The following is a 20,275-nucleotide window of genomic DNA, read 5'->3' as shown; positions in this document are numbered from 1 at the left end:
AGTTAACCGGTTGACAATGTTGAATTGGTTCAATTACAATAAAAACAGCGGTCGTGACGTTCGGCCGTAATAATTAGATGTTTAATGGGAAATCAATTGGCGGCACATTTTAAAATAATATAATAGTTGTTTGCATCTTATCTGATTGTTATTTTCTATACATACAGAAAATGTGTGTTTGTTTTTTTCTTATAAAATATCCTACAACAACCAGACATTATATTGAGATATTTTCAGTCAGATGAATCAGCTCAGCCAGATATCGTCAGGAGCTGAAATTGAGTGGAAGATGGTTAAAATTACACTTACATTGCTACAATCACTATAACAATCACTTTTATTAATTCCACTCCATTTCAGCTCCTGACGATATCTGGCTGAGCTGATTCAGCTGGCTGAAAATACCTCAACATAATGTGTGACAACAACAATATTGAATGCAGCCAGCATAGCATAGGCGCTTTACTTTCTTGTGTAAATTTAGAATACCAAAACAACAAATCAATGTCATTGCAAAATGTCCATATATTTCAGGATTTTGTTGTAGTATGTATCGGCTGCATTTTGGAAATTACTCGATCGAATCTCCTACGCAACGAAGTAAGTTTTCGAAAGATCAACAAGTATAACTTAATATGTGTAAAATATGGCCATGCCCCGTTTTAACCAAGTGTAGAGATTTATCCGAAGGTATCGTCTATATAAAGTGGCATTACTGTTATATCAAACAGCTGTTCAAAACACATATCTGTTTTTGCCGGTAAATTGCACTTGAACTTTGCGCTGATAGCAGAAAAAGGTATGCAACTTGCAGCGTCGCGCATTTATTTTCATTTAAAGTTTTTTTTTTTGCATGACCACGATCATGACTCGTGTTTCTCGGCAAACTATGCTGTATTCACTCATTCATTCACTCACTAAGTAAATCTAAAAATAGAAAGAAAAAAATACAAAAAAGAAGTAAACATTGAAAAAGCAGAAGATTTACTAAAGTGCCGATTGCTATAAATTTGCGCCGTGCGAAGACAAAACGCATCAAAATGCTTTGATATGCACAATAAAAATAAAGGATACAATTACACAGAAACAAGTATTCGAGTACGCTTACTCGCACTTGCGGTGTTAGTAGAGGTTTTTCCCCTCAAAATGAGTTACGCACTCTATTTAACTCTATTTTTGGTGTTAGTTTCATCGAAGTAAACGCATCACAAGAGATACATGTGTAGTACATATGTATGTTGCCGCATGCGTTCAATGAGTTATGTTTCGTTGCGTGCATATGAGTCTGTGTATACGCTAACGAATATGATTGCTAAGTGTATCGTCACATACGTTCGATGAAACTAACACCAAAAATAGAGTAAAATAGAGTGCGTGAATCATTTTGAGGGGTAAAGTCTCTACTAACACCGCAAGTGCGAGTAAGCGTATTCGAATACTTGTTTCTGTGTACAGATTTTTAAAAGGTCACAAATGCGTGTAAAGTATAAAAGTTATTCAAACTGGAAATTCTTTTGTTTGCACAATGCGTAGGTATTGTTTACCACATAAAAAAGCATCACTCGAACACTCATTGTCCTTCACCTTTACAACGTTCTAAAAACATTACAGCTAGAACGATCACATTTTTCAATTCAAAAAAATAAAATTCTTATTAACATTAGCAATTAGGAGAGAACAAGGTAATTCGGCGATAGTAAAGATTTTTGCGAGGTTACTTCAACAGTGGATACTTGGAACGACAATGATTGCTGGTGAAATACTTTCATCATTATCAAACTGAACTTTTCGAAATATATATATAAAAAAAAAATTTGCTTGGCTCATTCTAAAAGCGGGTTTACTACCTATGTATAAAAACTCACCAAATTACCTCTTATTCTCTTATTTACGAAATTGAAACACGTATAATTGAAATGTTCGCCACGAAATTGGGACATAATTTAATACTATCATGTTCGGCCAAAAATTGCGTATTTCAAAAGCAGATTAGTATTCTGCTCAATGGGGTACACATGATTTATCTGATTCACTGTGATTCCATTTGAATCATTAAAAAGATTCTGATTTTTTTATGACATTTGAAATGATCTTTTCACGTTTTTTACATGAAATAATTCATCATTTTTACTCATTTCGAGTTTTATCGGCAATCCAAATAAAATCAACAAGATAGTATTTAAGATTTGTTGAATGATCACGTTAGAAAAACAAAAAATATTGCTTGCTTGACATTTGGAAGATTCATTTGATTCACTGCTATTCAAAGTTTTATAATTGCTAATAAATAAATTATTAATCATAAATTATTAATTGGTGTCTACCCCCTAGAATCCGCCTGAGAGACACTTTGACTAGTGTTCAGTCGTTTATAATAAAATACAAAAAAATGTGATTTCGGTCTAAATAATTTGCCAATTTCTTTGAACTCAAAACAATTAATTAAACAAAAATTTAATTTTGAACTGTATTCCGTCTTTTTTAATTCGTGGAAATTGAAGCAGAAATAGGTGATTGTCTGAACAGAATTTTCGTATTATATATTATTATTTTTTAACAGTCGATTTTGATTTATTTTCAGCCAGTAAACAAAGCATGAGAACCAATTTATATCATACAAAATGAGGTAGAAAATCCGTAAAATTACTAGTCATTCTCGAAACGAACTATAGTCGACTTTAAATATCAAACAAAAAATCAAAATATTTGAAAAAAAAAAAACTGTTTCTCCTTACTTGAGACGCAATCCCTGTAATATTGTAAAAGAGCGAGAATTTTGATTTATTGTTTGTGAAGCTTATATGAGGTGTGATGAGCAACAATAAAATATCATGAATACACACTGTAATATTAAACTGCACAGAACTACTTTTTAATTGGTGCTTTAATCGTTGCACTGATCTTAATGCGAGAGGCAATACATTATGATTTTATATCAGCACAGATGTACAAACACGAGTCTTTCGTCACGTAGACATCGGAACATGATGTAGTGTAATCAAAACTATGATTCGTCTGGAATACTTAACAACTCAGTTGCTTTTTTAAGAAAAGAAGAAAAAAAACAGAGAGATATGTAGATTTCAAGATCATTGCAAAAATTTCACTTACATAGCAATGAGAAAAGTAAACTCCAAAGAAATTATAATACAAAGGTCAGACACTGACACGCGAGCCTACCATTGCAATGAAATGAATGTATTGCTTTTAAATGCAAATGAACCTTACCGAACCAAAGGAATAAGAGTTTTATAAATCGTGCTCTTATCAATTTGATTTAATATCACTTTTACAGTTTTTAATGAGATTATATCTTGCTATCAAGGAAAACATTTTGTAAACACAATGAGAAATTCAGCATTATATACATTGTATAATCAACCTATGCCTTATTCAGTAGCACCAAAATTTAAATAAAAATTCACATTCCATATAAGGAACAATGTTATTAAATTGTAAATCGTATTTACTGTCTTCCGATTCCAGTGTATTGAATAGTTCGATGAAAATTCGATTCGATGCTATATGTTATCTCTTGTCAGGCATGTTACCGCCTTATATGAATTTATATTTTTGCAAATCAGCCCTTGAGAATTGTGAACTATTAAAAATTTGAATCTCTTCGGTGATCTTTAAGATTGGATTATTGGACACAGACACTCTGTATGTACAACTAAATGGTGCAAGAGGCGAGAAAGAGTTAGAAAGCAACATAAATGTCGTTTTTCAACTGGACATCGATTTTTTTCTTCTAAAGCGAGAAAAAAGCATATATCCTGATAAGATTCACTGGAAAAGAATATATGGCCTTTGGCAAATTTAACATCGATTTACTTGTAGTAAAAACAAAACATATGTCAAGAGAAAATCGTCAGTTAAATGGAAAAGAAGAAAAGGTTTGTTGATCGAATACAGGGCCACTGAAGAACCATTAAAATTAAAAGAGTCCATAAGATACACTTTTACTCTGACACCTTTATGCGTGTATATCTATATGTATTTTATACGGCACGTGAATAAATTAGCCGTTGTAGTTTCACGAGAAACGCTCATCGTTCCATTGACGGAAATTCCATGTCTACGATTAAATTTTGATATATTTCAAAATGCCGGCAACTCTATTTAATGAGTCAGTCGTCTGGATTCAATCTTAACCAATATTTTGTTTTCAGTGATCACGGAAGTAGAACGGTATTTACGATGATTTTAAAATGCGAAAAAAAAACATAAAGATTTATCGGGCAATATTGCACGGTGGGAAGCAGTGAAATTTTGTTATTTTTCACAAAAACATATGTTCTTATATCATTACTTTGTGTTGAGCAATTCATCGCTTCGAAAATTTCCTGGCTTCAAAACGAATACATTATTGCTGGAAATAATTAAATAAAAGCATAATTTGTTTTTGTTTCAAGACTCTTTTTTAAAATGGTAAAAATGACGATAGTCTTTCGGCTCAAAAGAATGAGAAATTTAAGAGAAAAACAACAATTATTTATTCAGGGCGCGCCCATGCCAAGTTATTAGTTTTATTGGTGTTATTTGGTATCTTTTGAGGATCCTTGAGTATTTTACGAGTGCTGTTAGGCCAAATGTTTGCATGATACATTTGGGGGAAAAACTATATGATAAGTTCATGACCGAAAATTGTCACAAAACATAATTGCAACCGGATCTTTGTCATCATCGTTCTTAAATCTTAATGGTTGTTGTCGTTATAGTTTTTATGTAGAATGTCTCCAAAACTTACGTATGTGAAATGTCTTAACTATTTACATTTAAAAAATGGCGTATACATTTAGGTCTTAGACATTTTTTTTTCTTCATATAGTCACCGAATGATTTTAATCGTGATCGATAAAAATGCAAAATTTTTGTTTCGAATGACCACAATTGCGTCGAAAGCAAGGAAATCTTTCATCGCGGGAAGAACGTCGATTTAAATAAAAATCACAAAAAAAGGTTAACGTATATCATTACAAATTTCCGAAAGAAATAACTAAACTTCTGACGTCGAGTTCAACATTTTGTCCGGTTTAGTCATTTTTAGTGGCCTCCGTTAAACTTAATACATACTCAGATGATAATAATCTATAAATCAATTCAAAGATCGTCACAGAACGCATATATAATTAGATTTGGTGAGCGAACAATACGTCGAATGAATGCAAACAAAATGACAATTTCAATTGAAAATCTTATAAAAATTAGTAATTGTTTAGTATTTTTGGTTAGTACACAAGACATAAAAAATCCGAGAACATAAATGCATTCGCGTTAGTTGACCACACTTACGCACTAATTTGGTTTGGATGTTTTTTTCGTTGGAAATTTTTATTATTAGGTTTTTTTTGGTTGATATTTCACAAAATATATTGTCGTCAGTGAAAAGAAGGTGGTTTTTGTCATTTCGTTTTGCTCTGAATTTACATAAATGGGTAGAAGCGTGCCAATGCTGACACACAGGTTAATAAGGCGCATCGCTTAAACGGAATTCTGCGTCATATGAAAATGGATTAAAACACATAAACATATAATATTAATACAAAACACGTACATGCTATTGCAAACCACAACAACAACAAGAAAAACGTCAACCGTTAGTGGTTGCAGTATGTATTTATAAAATTTTAAAAACTATATATTTTATTCTGTGTGTTTTTTTTTGTTTCAACTTCTGAGGGGAAGCGCAACGAGGTTATCAAGGCAGACTGTGCTCATGTGCACGCATACAAATCCAAAGTTGTGTTTGCCTATGTCGTTGTGAATTCAGTAGAACTCTTTGTTACATTTAAGAACAGTAGAATAATCGTGTCGATGTTTCATTTCGTGTGATAAAGTTGATCAAGTACGATCGTTTTCCGCAATATAAATTGCATTTCGCGTGCAACAAAAATAAATAACAGTGAATAAAGTTAATGGAGACAGGATATGCCCATTGAGTTTTCACTGAATCAAAGTCTTATTTACATAGCACTGTTTCGCGCTAACAGTGATTTTTTTTTAAAGTTTTATTTCATTTCTTGCTATAATAGGAAAAATTTCAAGTGTCAAAATGAAACGTAACTGTGCATTTGTTATTATAATAATTTTATGTGGTGAACTGTGTTTGTCTCATGGTCAACTTTTATCGTCGATAATGGATTTTGTTTATCGTGGCCAACGTAATGCAGCAATTGAAGATCTTGATGAGACAAAAGACAGTCAACGATCACAGTTCGATTTCATTATTGTTGGAGCTGGAACGGCAGGTTTGTAAAAGTGTCATGAAGTGAAAATATCAATCATTTGACCGTATGTTTTATTGTAGGCTGTGCGTTGGCCAGTAGACTTTCGGAAAATCCAAATTGGAAAATTCTTTTGCTTGAGGCTGGCGGCCAAGAGAGTTTACTTATGGATATTCCGCTCATAGTGAATTTTTTACAATTGAATAATCAAGTTAATTGGGCATATAAAACACAAAGCAGTAATTCGTCGTGCTTAGCAATGAAAAATAATCGTTGTCATTGGCCCAGAGGACGTGTTATGGGTGGATCAAGTGTTTTGAACTATATGATTTACACACGTGGTAATCGTCGTGATTATGATAACTGGGCCGCACTCGGTAATACTGGCTGGAGCTATGCGGAAGTTTTACCATATTTTATGAAAATGGAAAAAAATCTTGTAAAAAGTAGTTCGTCTTATATGCGAGGTAAAAAAGGACCAATCACAGTATCAGAAGTACCATGGAAATCGAAATCAGGAAAGCATTTTGTGAACGCTGCCAAAGATCTAGGAATTCCATACGTTGATTACAATGGAAAAACACAAATAGGAGTGTCATACTTACAAACAAACACCAAAAATGGAGCTCGTGTAAGTTCAAACGTTGGATACTTGTATCCATTTAAAAAGCGAAAAAATCTGTTTATCCGTAAAATGAGTCAGGTAACAAAAGTTCTAATCAATCCCATCACAAAAGTTGCATATGGTGTTGAGTACAAAAAAAATGGACGATTACATGAAGTTTATGCAAGTAAAGAAGTGATTCTCAGTGCTGGTGCTATAAATAGTCCACAATTGCTAATGCTCAGTGGCATTGGTCCAGCTGATCACTTACAAAATATGAATATTCCAACGCTTGTTGGTTTACCAGTTGGTTATAATTTAATGGATCACACGGCAGCAGGAGCTCTTACGATCAAAGTGAATGTTACTACGCTTGGGCCAAATGTGCTGGGCGTACAAGATTTTTTCGATTTTCAAAATGGCAAAGGAAAACTTACATCACCTGGTGGCTGTGAATCTTTGGTATTTTTAGATTTGGAACATCAAAATGATTTTGATGCATGGCCCGATATTGAACTGCTTCAAATCGCTGGATCAATTTATTCATTCGATTTTCTTCGTGACAATTTCAATTTACGTGATGATTTGATTAATAAAATGTTTGGAAATTTGATTGCACATCAAACGGACGCGTTTATGGTTTTTCCGATGGTATTAAGACCAAAAAGCCGTGGTCGTATTATGCTAAAAAATAACAATCCACTAATTTATCCACGAATCTACGCAAACTATTTCAGTGATCCAGAAGGTTACGATTTACGTGTATCTGTGAATGGCATTAAAAAGCTTATAGAAATGCTACAAACACCATCAATGCGACAGATAAATGCTCGTCTACATAAAGCACCTTTGCCGGCTTGTGAGCATCATGGTTTTGGTACCGATGAATATTGGGCTTGTTATACGAGACATTTCACATTAACCATTTATCACTATTCGGGAACATGCAAAATGGGACCGTCAAATGATCCGACCGCTGTTGTTGATCCACGTTTGCGTGTCTATGGAATTGGAAATCTGAGAGTTGTTGACGCAAGTATAAGTAAGTTTTAAGGATTATCTATCAATTACACTTTGCACATTTATAATATCTGTTTTTTTTTTCTTTCGTTTTTTCCTTAAGTGCCAGAAATTGTAGCAGGCCACCCAAATGCACCGGTTGGTTGTCAAACCTCTTTAAAACCTCACTGCTATCGTGAGGAATGACACTTTTTCTAATGCACATTTGTCTGTACTTTTACAGGTTTTTATGATAGCCGAAAAAGCAGCTGATATGATCAAAGAAGATTGGAATAGTTACGTGTAAGCGCCTTTCCTATTATGTTAAGATAGTGGGATAACAAACGACTCAAAACCCATCACCCATCGATTTAAGCAACATTTTTGAACTGGTCGTAATAAGAGTCAAATGCATACAAACCGAATTTCGTGGTAGTGTTTTTGTTTCAGCTGTTGAATTATGATTCGAAATAATGCGGAAGAAAGTGAAGGAGTTTTTTTTTTCATATTTTTGTGTGGGAATGAAAGTTATTTTGACAAATTGACTGTGCGCCATTTATCGATTAATGTAGACCTTAATGCAAACAAAACGCTTTGGCATTCATGCCACTATTTAAAGTTGCTAATCATATAGTTCTATGAAGTAGTTATGATTATAATGCGTATAGTTTGCCTCAGAGCTTAAAATTTCGGAATCGTCTAGAAACTTTGGTATCTTCTGAAATTTTAAGCTCTTTGCATAGAAATAAAAACTAATTTCATTGTAATAATTGCTAATAAGATAAGATAAGATAAAAAGACTTTGCTTAAACTATTATGATTTTGGAGTTTTTTTGTCAAAGCAACCATAACTCTTAAAATTGAACTTTTCTCTTCAAATAATTACTATGCGATAAGGGGAAATCTATATTAATTAACGTATTTACCCAAAATTTGTTGACTGTGAATTATAGGAGTTTGTGTAAAGTATTTTGGCGGCACTGCTGATATAAACGAGTTCATACTGTCAAACAAACAATGAGCTTTGACCATACAGTTCAGTGGTCAAAATGTGGTGAGTACAGCAAAATATGCATGTTTCTATACAGGGTAATCCATAATTTCGTTGACTCACTGTTGAGTGAAAATGTATATGAGCCGTTTCTTATGTCAGATTCATGGGCACGGAAAAAATTTGAGGGGGGTCCAGCGGCCACTCCAAAAACCCTACCAAATCAAGACATTTTTTTTCGCGAAAAACCCTAGCAAATTTAAAGCTTTCTCTCCACACTTCAAAAACTTGAAGACCAAAAAAGAGGAAATCTTTTTTTGGCGAAAATCTCAAGCAAATCGAAAGAATTTTTCGCGAAAAACCCCAGAAATTTTTTCCATTTCCAAAGTTGAGCAAAAAAAGGTCTTCTTCAAAGGGGTTACCCCCTGTGCCCATGTATGGTCGGATTTTTAGTAATATTGCTGCCTTTGAGTTAAACTTTTCTAGATTTTTCAAGAAAGCAGTGAACTTCAAATAATTTATGGCCCAAGGGTGATTCCAACTATGCATAATTCGCATCGAAAGGCCTTCCAGTCCTCTGTAATCTTTGATGCGGAGATCAATGTCAATATTAATATGTTGGAAGGTGGGAAATCATGTAACATTTAAATGAGGGGAGTTAATTATTTGATGAGAATTTTAATTGTGGTTTGATATATTCAAAATTTCACCAAAGTAATTTCACATTTGATTCGAGGTCTGTTGCTTGATTACAAGATAAAAATGTTATAATAAAATTCATGATTTGAAATCGGAATTAATTGGTATAATTATTGAACAGAAATTAAAACTTAGAACAATGTTGTATTGTAGTTCATGATCGACGAGTTGGCAAAACGATCGCGCTATTCAAATTAAATTAATCGATTTTCAATTCAGAGTAACAATTATATTACATAATAAATTATTTTAAATTGGACGTATTTATCACAATGCAATTAACGCAAAGCATGGAAATGATAGAAAACACGGCGGTATATGAGTCCGTACAGTTGAAGTAAATAACAGGGATTTCCAGCGGTAATAATATCTAGTATAGTGTTGTTCAGTTGTCATCATTTCCATGCTTTGAATTAACGTCGTCTAAAAATCATTTCAGGAAACAGACACGAACCCTATGAAGCGCTATTTGTACACATAAACAGCAGAACTGGGCATTAACATCAACGACCGACTGTGATCGGTCGTTAATATAAGTTTTTTTATGATTTAATTTTGGTCAGACATATGTTTTTATTTTTTGCGAAATTTTATACATGCATTTATTATAAATAATGCACAGAGAGAAAAAATGTGGTACATTTCATATGTTACATTGAAGTCGATTGAAGTTTACACTGTAAACTTTACAGGAGCTGAAATATTACTTTCATTTCGGTTATTTTATGAAAAATGCACAATGTTTTATTTTCTATTTAAACATTGAACCACTTTCGTGAAGAGAACTTTCAAGCGTACATTTTTTTTCTAAAATTACGATTTCCAATAGAAAGCAGTCCGTTTATATTTACGAATTATTTTAAATAAATGAGTGCAAAAACTCCTTAATGTAGGCAACACATTAACTCATTTATGGTCAAAATAATGTGAATATACCCTTTAATTTAAATGATTTTATGACAACAGTAATAACGACAAAATTTATTATTTATTAAAAGATAAAGTAATAAGTGCAGTAATGTTTACAAATATTATCAATATGAAATACAAAAATGGGTGATTATTATTTCATTTAAGAGTCCGTGTATTTGTGCATGCATTTTTTTTCTTGCAATTGGAAAAAAATGTGTAGTTCTGTTGATAAAGTTGAACAAATCATAGTCCAATCAGGGAAAGTCGGTTGTGTTGATACAATTGTGGTGGCAAACAATTCTTTACAACGATGACAAATGAAAGAAAAAGTTATAGTTTAAATATGTTTGCCAATTTTGTCCGTAATTTCAATGAAGCTTCTTGTAATTGCAATAATATTTTTCTGATCACCCTCAATGAAAGTCGATTGAAATATATAATGGCCGGTGGGAATGAGGAAATTGCTTTTTTAACGAAACATTGTTAAATTCAATGGATAAATTGCCTTTCAGCGGACAATGTAATTGGCCGTTATATTTCACGTGCTGCTCGGCGTCTCTTAGCATTAATTCCAATGCAAATGATTGCTTTTTCCCAAATAACCAACCACAAATGTCATCATTCAAATCTACCGGAAACTTTTTGTATAATTCATCGTACTTATAATAAATGGCCATGTGAAGTTGTACTTTTGGCAATGGTTCTAGAATGGTGGTGTGAACTGAAATATCGATGTTGTCACTTCCATTTTGAACGTTTTGAAGTGCATTCCTCATTATATATTTATTAATTAAAACTTTTGTTGAATTTCCAGGTTCACAAATTGTGAATCACAATAAAATTTCTCAAATAACATGTAGTTCTTCTGTAAACGAAATAAAAATAACATTTTATCCAAACATACTGCTTGATACTGCTGCTTTTTAATCGCTCTTAAAAGGTGCATACCTTACAATTCGATAAAACCACAACACTTAATATAATAATGCTTAATATCACAATTTTTCATATTAGCTTGCATTTCGTTCAGGAAAAATACAGTATTATTGTTGATGGATCAAACTAGACTAAATTGACATTTTGGTGAAACCATGTGAATACAAACATGTAATTTTGTTTATGCAGAAAACAATAAATATGTGTATTTAAGGGCAGATTTTTATAATTTAGTGTTATTTTATGTTAAAAAATCGATGTTTAAAATTTCAGACATAAAGCTGACAAAAAAGTTAATAGTTTTTTTTACATAATTCATTCATGTAGATGTTGTAAACAATGCGGCATTTCATGCAGAAATTTTAATCGAAGAATTTTTGAGCAAAAACAAAATATATTCCAGAAACTCAAACATGCAGCTCGCTTTATTAATTGATGTGTTTTCTATCCGCGAATAATAGTGCAGATTTCGCGAAGTGGGTGACTGTAATGACAGACGTAAAATTATTTGTTTAGTGTATGTCTAGCTGCATGGTTCAATATAGTTTTCTGACATAAAGCAAAAAAAAAAGTTACTTGTTAGAGTGGCTCTTGGTCTATTACTCAAAATTCTGATTTGGTATATATTCAGGCGAAAATGTTAGAACATGGTTAGTTTATGCATTCCCACGTGTAAAAATATTGGCTGACTAATTTCGTACGTTTTAACCAGTAGTGTGCGGAGTGTTCACCTGTGTTTTGAACGAGATTTTTTTTTTCGCAAAAATCATTCGAATTTGCTGGGGTTTTTGATTCAAAAAATGAAGACCCTTTTTTACCTCATCAATATAGAAAATTTAGGAGAATTCTTTCGGGTTTTTGGATCTGAGATAACTTTTTCCGATTTGCTAGGTGCTTTCGCACCAAAAAGTGACTTCCAAAAGTGAATTTTTAGTTCGCACCAAAAAGTGAATTTTTAGTTTTCGGAAAACCAGCCCTCCCCTGAAAAATTTCCTCGCACACTATTGGTTTTAACTGTCCAGATGTTATTGTTTCGAAAAAAAAAAAAAATTCGATTACAATCAACTTTAAATTCAGACGACTAACGTCCCAAAATATCCGACTGTGATGATTTGAACATTTGTCTGAAAACCAATCAACTTTAGTCAACCTAACCAGCTGTACTTGAATTAATTCATTTATACTTGACTGATTGTAAGCCACTTATTTTTGCACACGGTTCAAATTCGTTTACTCTTATTAGATGCGTACAAATTGGTCCGAAAGGATACAAGATCCCATACTTAAAATTGTAGTAGCCATCTCTTAAAGAAAAAGAATCAGAACGAATTCTTTAATAATATAAAGTGTTTTTTTATATGCGGTTCATTCAATGAATCTGTCAACTGGGAGACATATCGTTTACAGTATTTGTAAACGTTGTGGTTGATCACAAATTCATTCATTTTTGAATCATGGAAAAGCGGGGGCATGCACTAACGCAAATGCGCAGTAACGACAACCGTAAACATATTTAGCAGACCAGGCGATTCGATAAAATTCGATAGTTATTAGTAGCGCACATTTCTAAAAAAAAAACACACTTCTATTCAGTCAAGTTCGAATAACTCCGGCGGACGGTTGTATATATCACGCGTGTGATCATTGGCCGCGATAATCAAAAAAAAGTTCAGTAACATTTCGGTGATCCGATGGGAGTCTCAGAACGCACAAAACAAATAAATACTCGAAACATTTGATGGATTTGTGAAATTTTCGTCTGTAAAAATCGATTAATTTCAGTGTAAAAATTTATTTTCGTCACTTTCTCGAGAATATCTTCATTGATCTAATAATAAATCTTTGATAGCTATTGTGAATCACTGTTTTGTGTCAGCGAAATATAAAAGAAATCGTGAGCCTGATTTTTTGGTTAATTCACTCAGAGAGGATTTTAATTTGATTTTTGTTTATTTGATTAAAAAACAAGATCAATAGAAAAAAAGGTGAGCCAAATTTAACTTGACCACACTATACGATAGTGTTTATGCGGTTCGATTGACTCAATTTCTTACTAAACATTTTTCTTATTGTTGAAATGTAATGCATATTTGTTGGCATTTTGAAAATATAGCAGAAACCAATGTGATATTTTTCATCCCAGTCGCCTTTTTCATAAATGGATGCTTCATCGATTGTGCAAATTTGGGCATTTTTTTATTCGATGTGATTATGATGTCACAGAAAAAATTGTAATTGGTCAATATAAAATGTTGAATATATGTTCAATGAATGTGAAATATTGAGAGAGAGAAAAAAATCGTAGGTTGTGAAGTGATGTGATCAACTAACAGCAAACGACAAACTTTGTCGACATCGTGGGTTTTGTTGACTCTCAATGTCTATGCCATTTTGCATTATACCGATTGAATCGCATCACACCGATCAAAAACATTCAGACATTTTTCAACAAATCTTAAACACGATCGGCGCTACCAATTCGTCGTGTATGTGTTACTTTGTAGCACGCCCGTTTCAACACAACGAAGCACTTTATTTACGATTTTAATTTCATGAATGGAGTTGGCGGTGACAATGGCCATGCTTAACTCTCAGCTTGAGCAAATCGTTAATTCGAATGGGATTTAACGCGGTCTTTGCTACAGATTCTATAAAAAAAAACTCATACAAAAGTGAAAAGTCAACACATCATAGCCACTGACTTATTTTCCTTTCAAAAATAATTAGTGGAAAAAAGGTTTGTTTTTAAATCACATACAAAGAAGCACATTTTCTGAAACTATCGCAAACAGACTTCTAACTATCACCAAATCCAAAAATAAATATATAACCTTCGGTTTTCATTTCATGAGATGTTGTTCATCTCTGTATGATAATTTACAGATGTTTTTCTCACCTTGGTTGGTTATATTTTAGGGTTTCCCTATGCAAACTGAAATTATATTTAATATGTAATGACACCTGTATCTTGTTATAATCGTAATCAATTACACATATCGTCTCAAGAAAACACAAATTTTCCGTATTCGAAGGATATCATGGCGCACACTACCTAGGGGGTCAAAGTACCCGATTGGGCTCAAACTTCACATAATTTTAGTGATTATTTAGTGAAAATTTGTGACGCAATTTTTAGAATTTGTGACGCTCCAGAAAAAAAGTTACAGGCCTAAATTTGAAAAAGCCTATTCATCAAAAAGTCTATAAATGAAATTTTGAAAAATTCGAAATAAAACAAAATTTCAAAAAAAATAATGATGCAGTATTTTAGTGATTAATTTGTGATTTCCAAAAATATTTTGAAAATTTCGATACGACATCTGGCGGACATTTTTTGAACAAAAAAGTGAAAATTGCGCAAAAAAGAATTATTATCGAAATTTCGAAAAGGCTTTCAATAAAAACAACCGTAATCATAAAAATTCTTCGACACAGATTTAGTGACCAATTTGTGACTCTCAAAAATGTCATCATTTGAATTTGTGACACACTTCTTTAGACAGAAATGTCAAATTTTCGATTTTCATACTAAAAGTCGAAAATCAATGAAATTTTTGAAAGCGAACACTTAGATCCAAATAAAAGGTGTCATCTTTTGGTGAGCAAATTGTGACTCTCTCGTTGTGTCACAAATTCAAATGATGACATTTTTGAGAGTAACAATTTGGTCACCAAAAGATGACACCTTTTATTTGGATCTAAGTGTTCGCTTTCAAAAATTTCATTGATTTTCGACTTTTAGTATGAAAATCGAAAATTTGACATTTCTGTCTAAAGAAGTGTGTCACAAATTCAAATGATGACATTTTTGAGAGTCACAAATTGGTCACTAAATCTGTGTCGAAGAATTTTTATGATTACGGTTGTTTTTATTGAAAGCCTTTTCGAAATTTCGATAATAATTCTTTTTTGCGCAATTTTCACTTTTTTGTTCAAAAAATGTTCGCCAGATGTCGTATCGAAATTTTCAAAATATTTTTGGAAATCACAAATTAATCACTAAAATACTGCATCATTAGTTTTTTGAAATTTTGTTTTATTCCGAATTTTTCAAAATTTCATTTATAGACTTTTTGATGAATAGGCTTTTTCAAATTTAGGCCTGTAACTTTTTTTCTGAAGCGTCACAAATTCTAAAAATTGCGTCACAAATTTTCACTAATTAATCACTAAAATTGTGTGAAGTTTGAGCCCAATCGGGTACTTTGACCCCCTAGGTAGTGTGCGCCGGATATTATTTCTTTCGCATAAATAACAATAGTGAAAAAACAGTAAGGAATTCTTGCATCACCTTCACATCGAAGTAAAAAATATAATTTTGCCCTTTTTTATGGGAAAATTAAGAAAATGTCAAAATCAGAAAAATCTCAAAAGATTCCATAAAATATTGAAGAGAGAATGTTATTTTCTAGAAATTTTAACATGATTTTATTGCGGAATTGTTTTTTGGATGGTCCAAAAACCTTGAAGAGAAAAACAAGGTAGTACTTTTGGATGTAAACACATAACTACCATTTTAAATTGGTTGTTATGTTTTGCCCACACATTAATGAGCTAACACATGTGCGTCCATGAAACATTAAAACTGTTATGTATATTAAAATGAATCGATAACGTCATATTAATACATAAAATGACTGCGAAATTCTCTCATATTTCAATAAAAAAACGGAACAAATATTTTGCGGCCAGTTCAATTGGTTGCCTCCAAAACTATTGGAAAAAGTAGGGAAAAACAACATCCTAAAGCATTATTGTGTATTTGCATAGAATTCGAATAACTATGAGTAATCAATGGTATTACATCATACCATACTGCTCTATTTGAAGAGTGCCATAGTTGTGATTCTATAATTATACGTGTTTCAAATGCAAATTCAAGTGATCTAAATTGATGACCAATAATAATGAGCAAACTTTTGTGTGTTTTTCCCAAGTTGATATATACGGCGATTGAATGTGGATTATATTGACGGCAAATAAGTGCTTTTTAAGCACTGGAAATGGTCAATTTAATATTAAACGAAATTTATAAACAAATACGCAAATTAATGATGATAAACTTTGGAATTAACTATACTTATGTTACAAATTCTTACTTCAATACATCATTCATTTCTTTAATAGAATCCGAATTTATTGAACATTTATTTATTGAGCATTTAAAATTGTATTTTCAAACAGTGTATAAAACTCAAAAATCATAAAATTGTAAATGCTACACTACGTTGAAATCAATGGACATTTTTAGAACACCCCTTTTTGAATGAACGTAACTACTATGTGAACGAAGTCAAGTTCAAATGATACCATGCTGCCATGAAAATTTATTTATTGAAAAATAACAACGCGCTCGAATCAACTGTCAAAGACATGCACGAAACATGTAGTAAATGCATGACTCCAGCATATTTTAAGTGTTGTTGTTGTTGTTGCATATAAAAGATTGTGTATTCCATTTTTGGATTCACCTGAACTTTTCAGAGTCTCACACATCGAATGTTCGTTGTATTATTTTTCGAATGATCGGTTGCATATTATCAATTCTAGTATAGTGATTAGTGAATAATATGAATTATTGAAGAGTGTAACATTGAAAATTGCTCATTCTGGAGATTATGAAGATTTTACCCGAAAGAGTTCATTTTTAAATGTCTTTAAATCAAAAGTAATGATTGAAATTGAAATTCAAATGCATAACTTGGCGTATTTACTTTAATGTGTAAATAGAATGAAATGAATGTTTCGTCTTCATTTCTTGTTATGTTCACATCTTGTGTGTGTGTGTTTTTTTTTTTTGTTAAATTTATGGCAGCAATAGTATTCGGCGTTTTTACTGTCTGTTTAAAATTAGAAACTTTTTGGCATGCGTATGAAAAGAGATGCGTGGTCGGAACGTTGTGCATTATTCACTGTAACGTACACGCTCATTCAGTATAGCTCAAACTTACTATGTTGAAATTCAAGGTTGTGTAACTTGAAAAAACAATAATAAATGTTTTTGTTTTCGTTATGCTTGAAAATTGTTGATTTAAAAACGAAAACGAAGTTTGTTTTCTAAAATAAAGTCATTCAGATCAATTGTTAGAAGTTAGTTGAAGAGCAAGACACATTAGTTGGTTCTTCCTTTTCTTCTCAGAAGATTATTCAGAATTTTATTTCATATTTTGGCATATTGAAATAGATATTTTACACTTTCACATGTTGTACAAATGATAAATGTTCTTAATAAAAATCCATCAAATAATTCTTTACTTTTTATGCTTGAATTTTCATGACTATCATTGCGAATAAAATAGGAAATATGACGAGTACGAAAATTACAGACTACGATATCAATAAACCAGGTAAGTCTGAAAATTCTATCATCAATTTTGGTACAAAGAGTACATGAAGTTTTATTTTGAAATTCTGTCGCTTTGTCGAAAATGGAGAAGTAAAAATTTTGAAAAAATAGATAAATTAAATTCTCATCTCTATGATAAAAATTCACTTAAATTTGTCATCTTTTTGTTTTTTTTTTTCAGACAATTTACTTGCCGATCTAAAGAAGACCTTAACCAAAACAACCAATCATTTGTCATCAAAAGCATCCGAAAAAGGTAAGACCATTTTTTATAAAACTATCGAATTTTCTGACTAATATCCAATATTTCGATTTCTTTTAAAATAGATGTTGGAATCGATTCTGGTTTGCTGTAAGTAAAAATTTATAAACATTACTCTAAATATTTACATATAATATACATTTCTTTTGCATTCACAAAGTGAACCCCACTTAAACGGAGTAAAAACAGTTCGAACGGAAACCACAACGACGGACAATAATGTGAAGCCGTCAAATCGTTCGGTACTTGGTTCACCGTCTTTGGTAAGAAAAGTCATGAATGAGTCGAGAATTCGTGGTCAAAGTCCAACTCCAAAGGAACACGAGATTAAATTCGACAAATTTGATCAAAGTCCAAAGTTAACGCGTGAGGTTAAATTTGAGACAGAACCAGTATTGGATTCTATACCAAAGGCAACAACGACACGTACCTATAATTATTCAAAGACTACCTCAACTACACGAAATGCTACACCACTTAAAACGGAAATTGTTGAAATGGATACAACTGATTTGCCGGCTGAATTGAAAAATGCACCAATTTCGAGTGATTTACTACCACAACCAGGCACCAAAGTCACAACAACAGTAAAACACATACAGAATAAATTGATTATTTTCAGGATGTTTAACAACTTCTTTTTTTTTAGATTAAAACTTATTCATACCAAATCCCAGACGATACAAAGGTGCCAGAAAATCTAACGTTCAAAAATGAGTACTATAATTCGGAAAAGTCATCAAACACCTACTATCCAGATAGTGGAACTCCACCTGGATCGAAAAAAACGATTTATTCAAGTGAAACGCGCAACACATCGAAACAAATAATTCCACCAATCCCAGACACGGTCGGACCACATCAAACGAAATATTATTACAAAAAAGAAGTCAACGAAACAAAAAATAATGTGTACGCACCACCACCACTACCGCCATCAAATAACACGACTACATGGTATGAACGAAATGAAACAAAGACAAACGATGTATTCCATCCACCGAGTGGCATCACAAGTTACACCCAAAACGTGAGCCAAAACGACAATCTTCCACCAGGCACGAAGCAAACATATTTGTATAAAAAGGAAACGACCAACACAACGAACACACTGTATGAACCTCCACCACCGCCTGAACCGAAAACTGAAAAATATTATAAATATTCATCAACCACCACGACCACAAATACACACAATAGACCTGAACGAGAACCAATCCTTGGCCCATTCCCAACAGATGGCATTCACCAAACTCAAGTCGATGAACCACCAAAGAACTTGAACCAATTGATGGCTACATTTGAAGAGGTAAACAATTATTTTTCACTTTCAATAGGAAACAGTAAAAAGACTTTAGGTCGGTCAAAAAAGTTGATAATTTTAAATATTTTTAATAGGAGAATGTGAACGTTGATGAAGAACCATACGTACCGCGTAAAGAGATTAATACCGCATTGGCCACAAACAAAAATGCCCCATCTAAAAATGTCACAGGAGCACCTGTCTACTATCCACCCGGTAAAGAGCTATTTGCAAAAAGTGAAGCTCAAGGCGCACTAAGAGCAGGAGTAAGTAGAAATTCGGTAGTCATGATACGATTTAGTAGTATTACCTTTTTCAATATTTTTTTTTTTTTTGTAAAAAAAACCTACTTTAACCAATTTTAGGGTGGATTTGGTAAAGGAAGTGGGAAGTATGAGTATGAAGCCGAGAGCAAGTCGAAGAAAGCTAGTAAATCTGGTGGGGCTGTCGTTCCTGTATGTTTGCCTCTATGTTGCGCAATGCCATGTTCCATTATGTAACGGAAATGCCATGTACTTGAGGCGAAAAAACAAAATCATCTGTATAAATTTCAAAAATAACACTCGGACGCAAAGCATTTTGTCTATTATTTTTTCTGTATTAACATTTGCATTTTAAACGAAATCTGTAACAAAAATCGAGATAAAAATGTCATTTCGATTGGATCATTTTTTTATGAAAAAAAGAAGAAAAAAATAGCGAATATTGAGTTTCAGTATTTTTGGTTGTTTTCAAAGTGAATTGAAGAACGAAGAAAAATGTGCTATCAAAAATTGCTAATTTATTTGTTCATGTAACAAAGTAACTAAATTTATACTATTTTTCTTTTTATTTGTTCAGTGAAAATAACCGAAAGGCAAGGTTTCCCAGTGGTGCCAAAAATTACGCTATTTTTATTGATATTTTCAAGTGTAAACATCAAATTAATTCAAATACATTTTTATTTTTCCATTATACGTATTTATTTTGATTTTTTACGAAATTTTCTGTATATTA

General features: G+C 32.3%; 2 protein-coding genes across 6 annotated transcripts; both read left to right on the top strand.

Annotated features, from left to right (window-relative positions):
* Positions 1-5,840: 5,840 nt before the first annotated feature.
* On the top strand, positions 5,841-8,560 carry LOC116345505 (glucose dehydrogenase [FAD, quinone]-like). Its single transcript, XM_031774928.1, has 4 exons — positions 5,841-6,251; positions 6,311-7,873; positions 7,955-7,989; positions 8,075-8,560. The coding sequence occupies exons 1-4, from the start codon at positions 6,056-6,058 to the stop codon at positions 8,135-8,137; spliced, it is 1,857 nt and encodes a 618-aa protein (XP_031630788.1). The 5' UTR covers positions 5,841-6,055; the 3' UTR covers positions 8,138-8,560.
* A 144-nt stretch (positions 8,561-8,704) lies between these two features.
* Positions 8,705-19,936, top strand: LOC116345506. 5 transcript variants are annotated; one of them, XM_031774931.1, is made up of 9 exons: positions 12,959-13,129; positions 13,218-13,353; positions 17,668-17,715; positions 17,896-17,970; positions 18,042-18,066; positions 18,137-18,563; positions 18,626-19,285; positions 19,375-19,545; positions 19,645-19,935. In XM_031774931.1, the coding sequence occupies exons 3-9, from the start codon at positions 17,673-17,675 to the stop codon at positions 19,777-19,779; spliced, it is 1,536 nt and encodes a 511-aa protein (XP_031630791.1). In that variant the 5' UTR covers positions 12,959-13,129; positions 13,218-13,353; positions 17,668-17,672; the 3' UTR covers positions 19,780-19,935. The 5 variants fall into 5 exon arrangements, with proteins under 5 accessions (XP_031630789.1, XP_031630791.1, XP_031630792.1 ...); XM_031774932.1 differs by having other exon boundaries at positions 12,959-13,262; positions 13,338-13,353; XM_031774929.1 differs by lacking the exons at positions 12,959-13,129; positions 13,218-13,353 and adding an exon at positions 8,705-8,884 and having other exon boundaries at positions 19,645-19,936.
* Positions 19,937-20,275: the final 339 nt, after the last annotated feature.

The sequence above is a fragment of the Contarinia nasturtii genome, unplaced genomic scaffold, assembly GCF_009176525.2.
Source record: "Contarinia nasturtii isolate CC-2019 unplaced genomic scaffold, AAFC_CNas_1.1 Cnas_scaffold_1305, whole genome shotgun sequence".
Lineage (NCBI taxonomy): Eukaryota > Metazoa > Arthropoda > Insecta > Diptera > Cecidomyiidae > Contarinia > Contarinia nasturtii.
This window is presented reverse-complemented; position numbering and strand designations above follow the sequence as displayed.

Bases quoted from the DNA above. Each gene is read 5' to 3' on its own strand.
- LOC116345505 (XM_031774928.1), top strand. From the start codon at position 6,056: ATGAAACGTAACTGTGCATTTGTTATTATAATAATTTTATGTGGTGAA. The intron at 6,252-6,310 runs GTTTGTAAAAGT...GTTTTATTGTAG, and splicing joins TGTTGGAGCTGGAACGGCAG to GCTGTGCGTTGGCCAGTAGA. The intron at 7,874-7,954 runs GTAAGTTTTAAG...TTTTTCCTTAAG, and splicing joins AGTTGTTGACGCAAGTATAA to TGCCAGAAATTGTAGCAGGC.
- LOC116345506 (XM_031774929.1), top strand. From the start codon at position 8,848: ATGAGCTTTGACCATACAGTTCAGTGGTCAAAATGTG. The intron at 18,067-18,136 runs GTAAGTAAAAAT...GCATTCACAAAG, and splicing joins GGAATCGATTCTGGTTTGCT to TGAACCCCACTTAAACGGAG. The intron at 18,564-18,625 runs GTAAAACACATA...CTTTTTTTTTAG, and splicing joins GCACCAAAGTCACAACAACA to ATTAAAACTTATTCATACCA.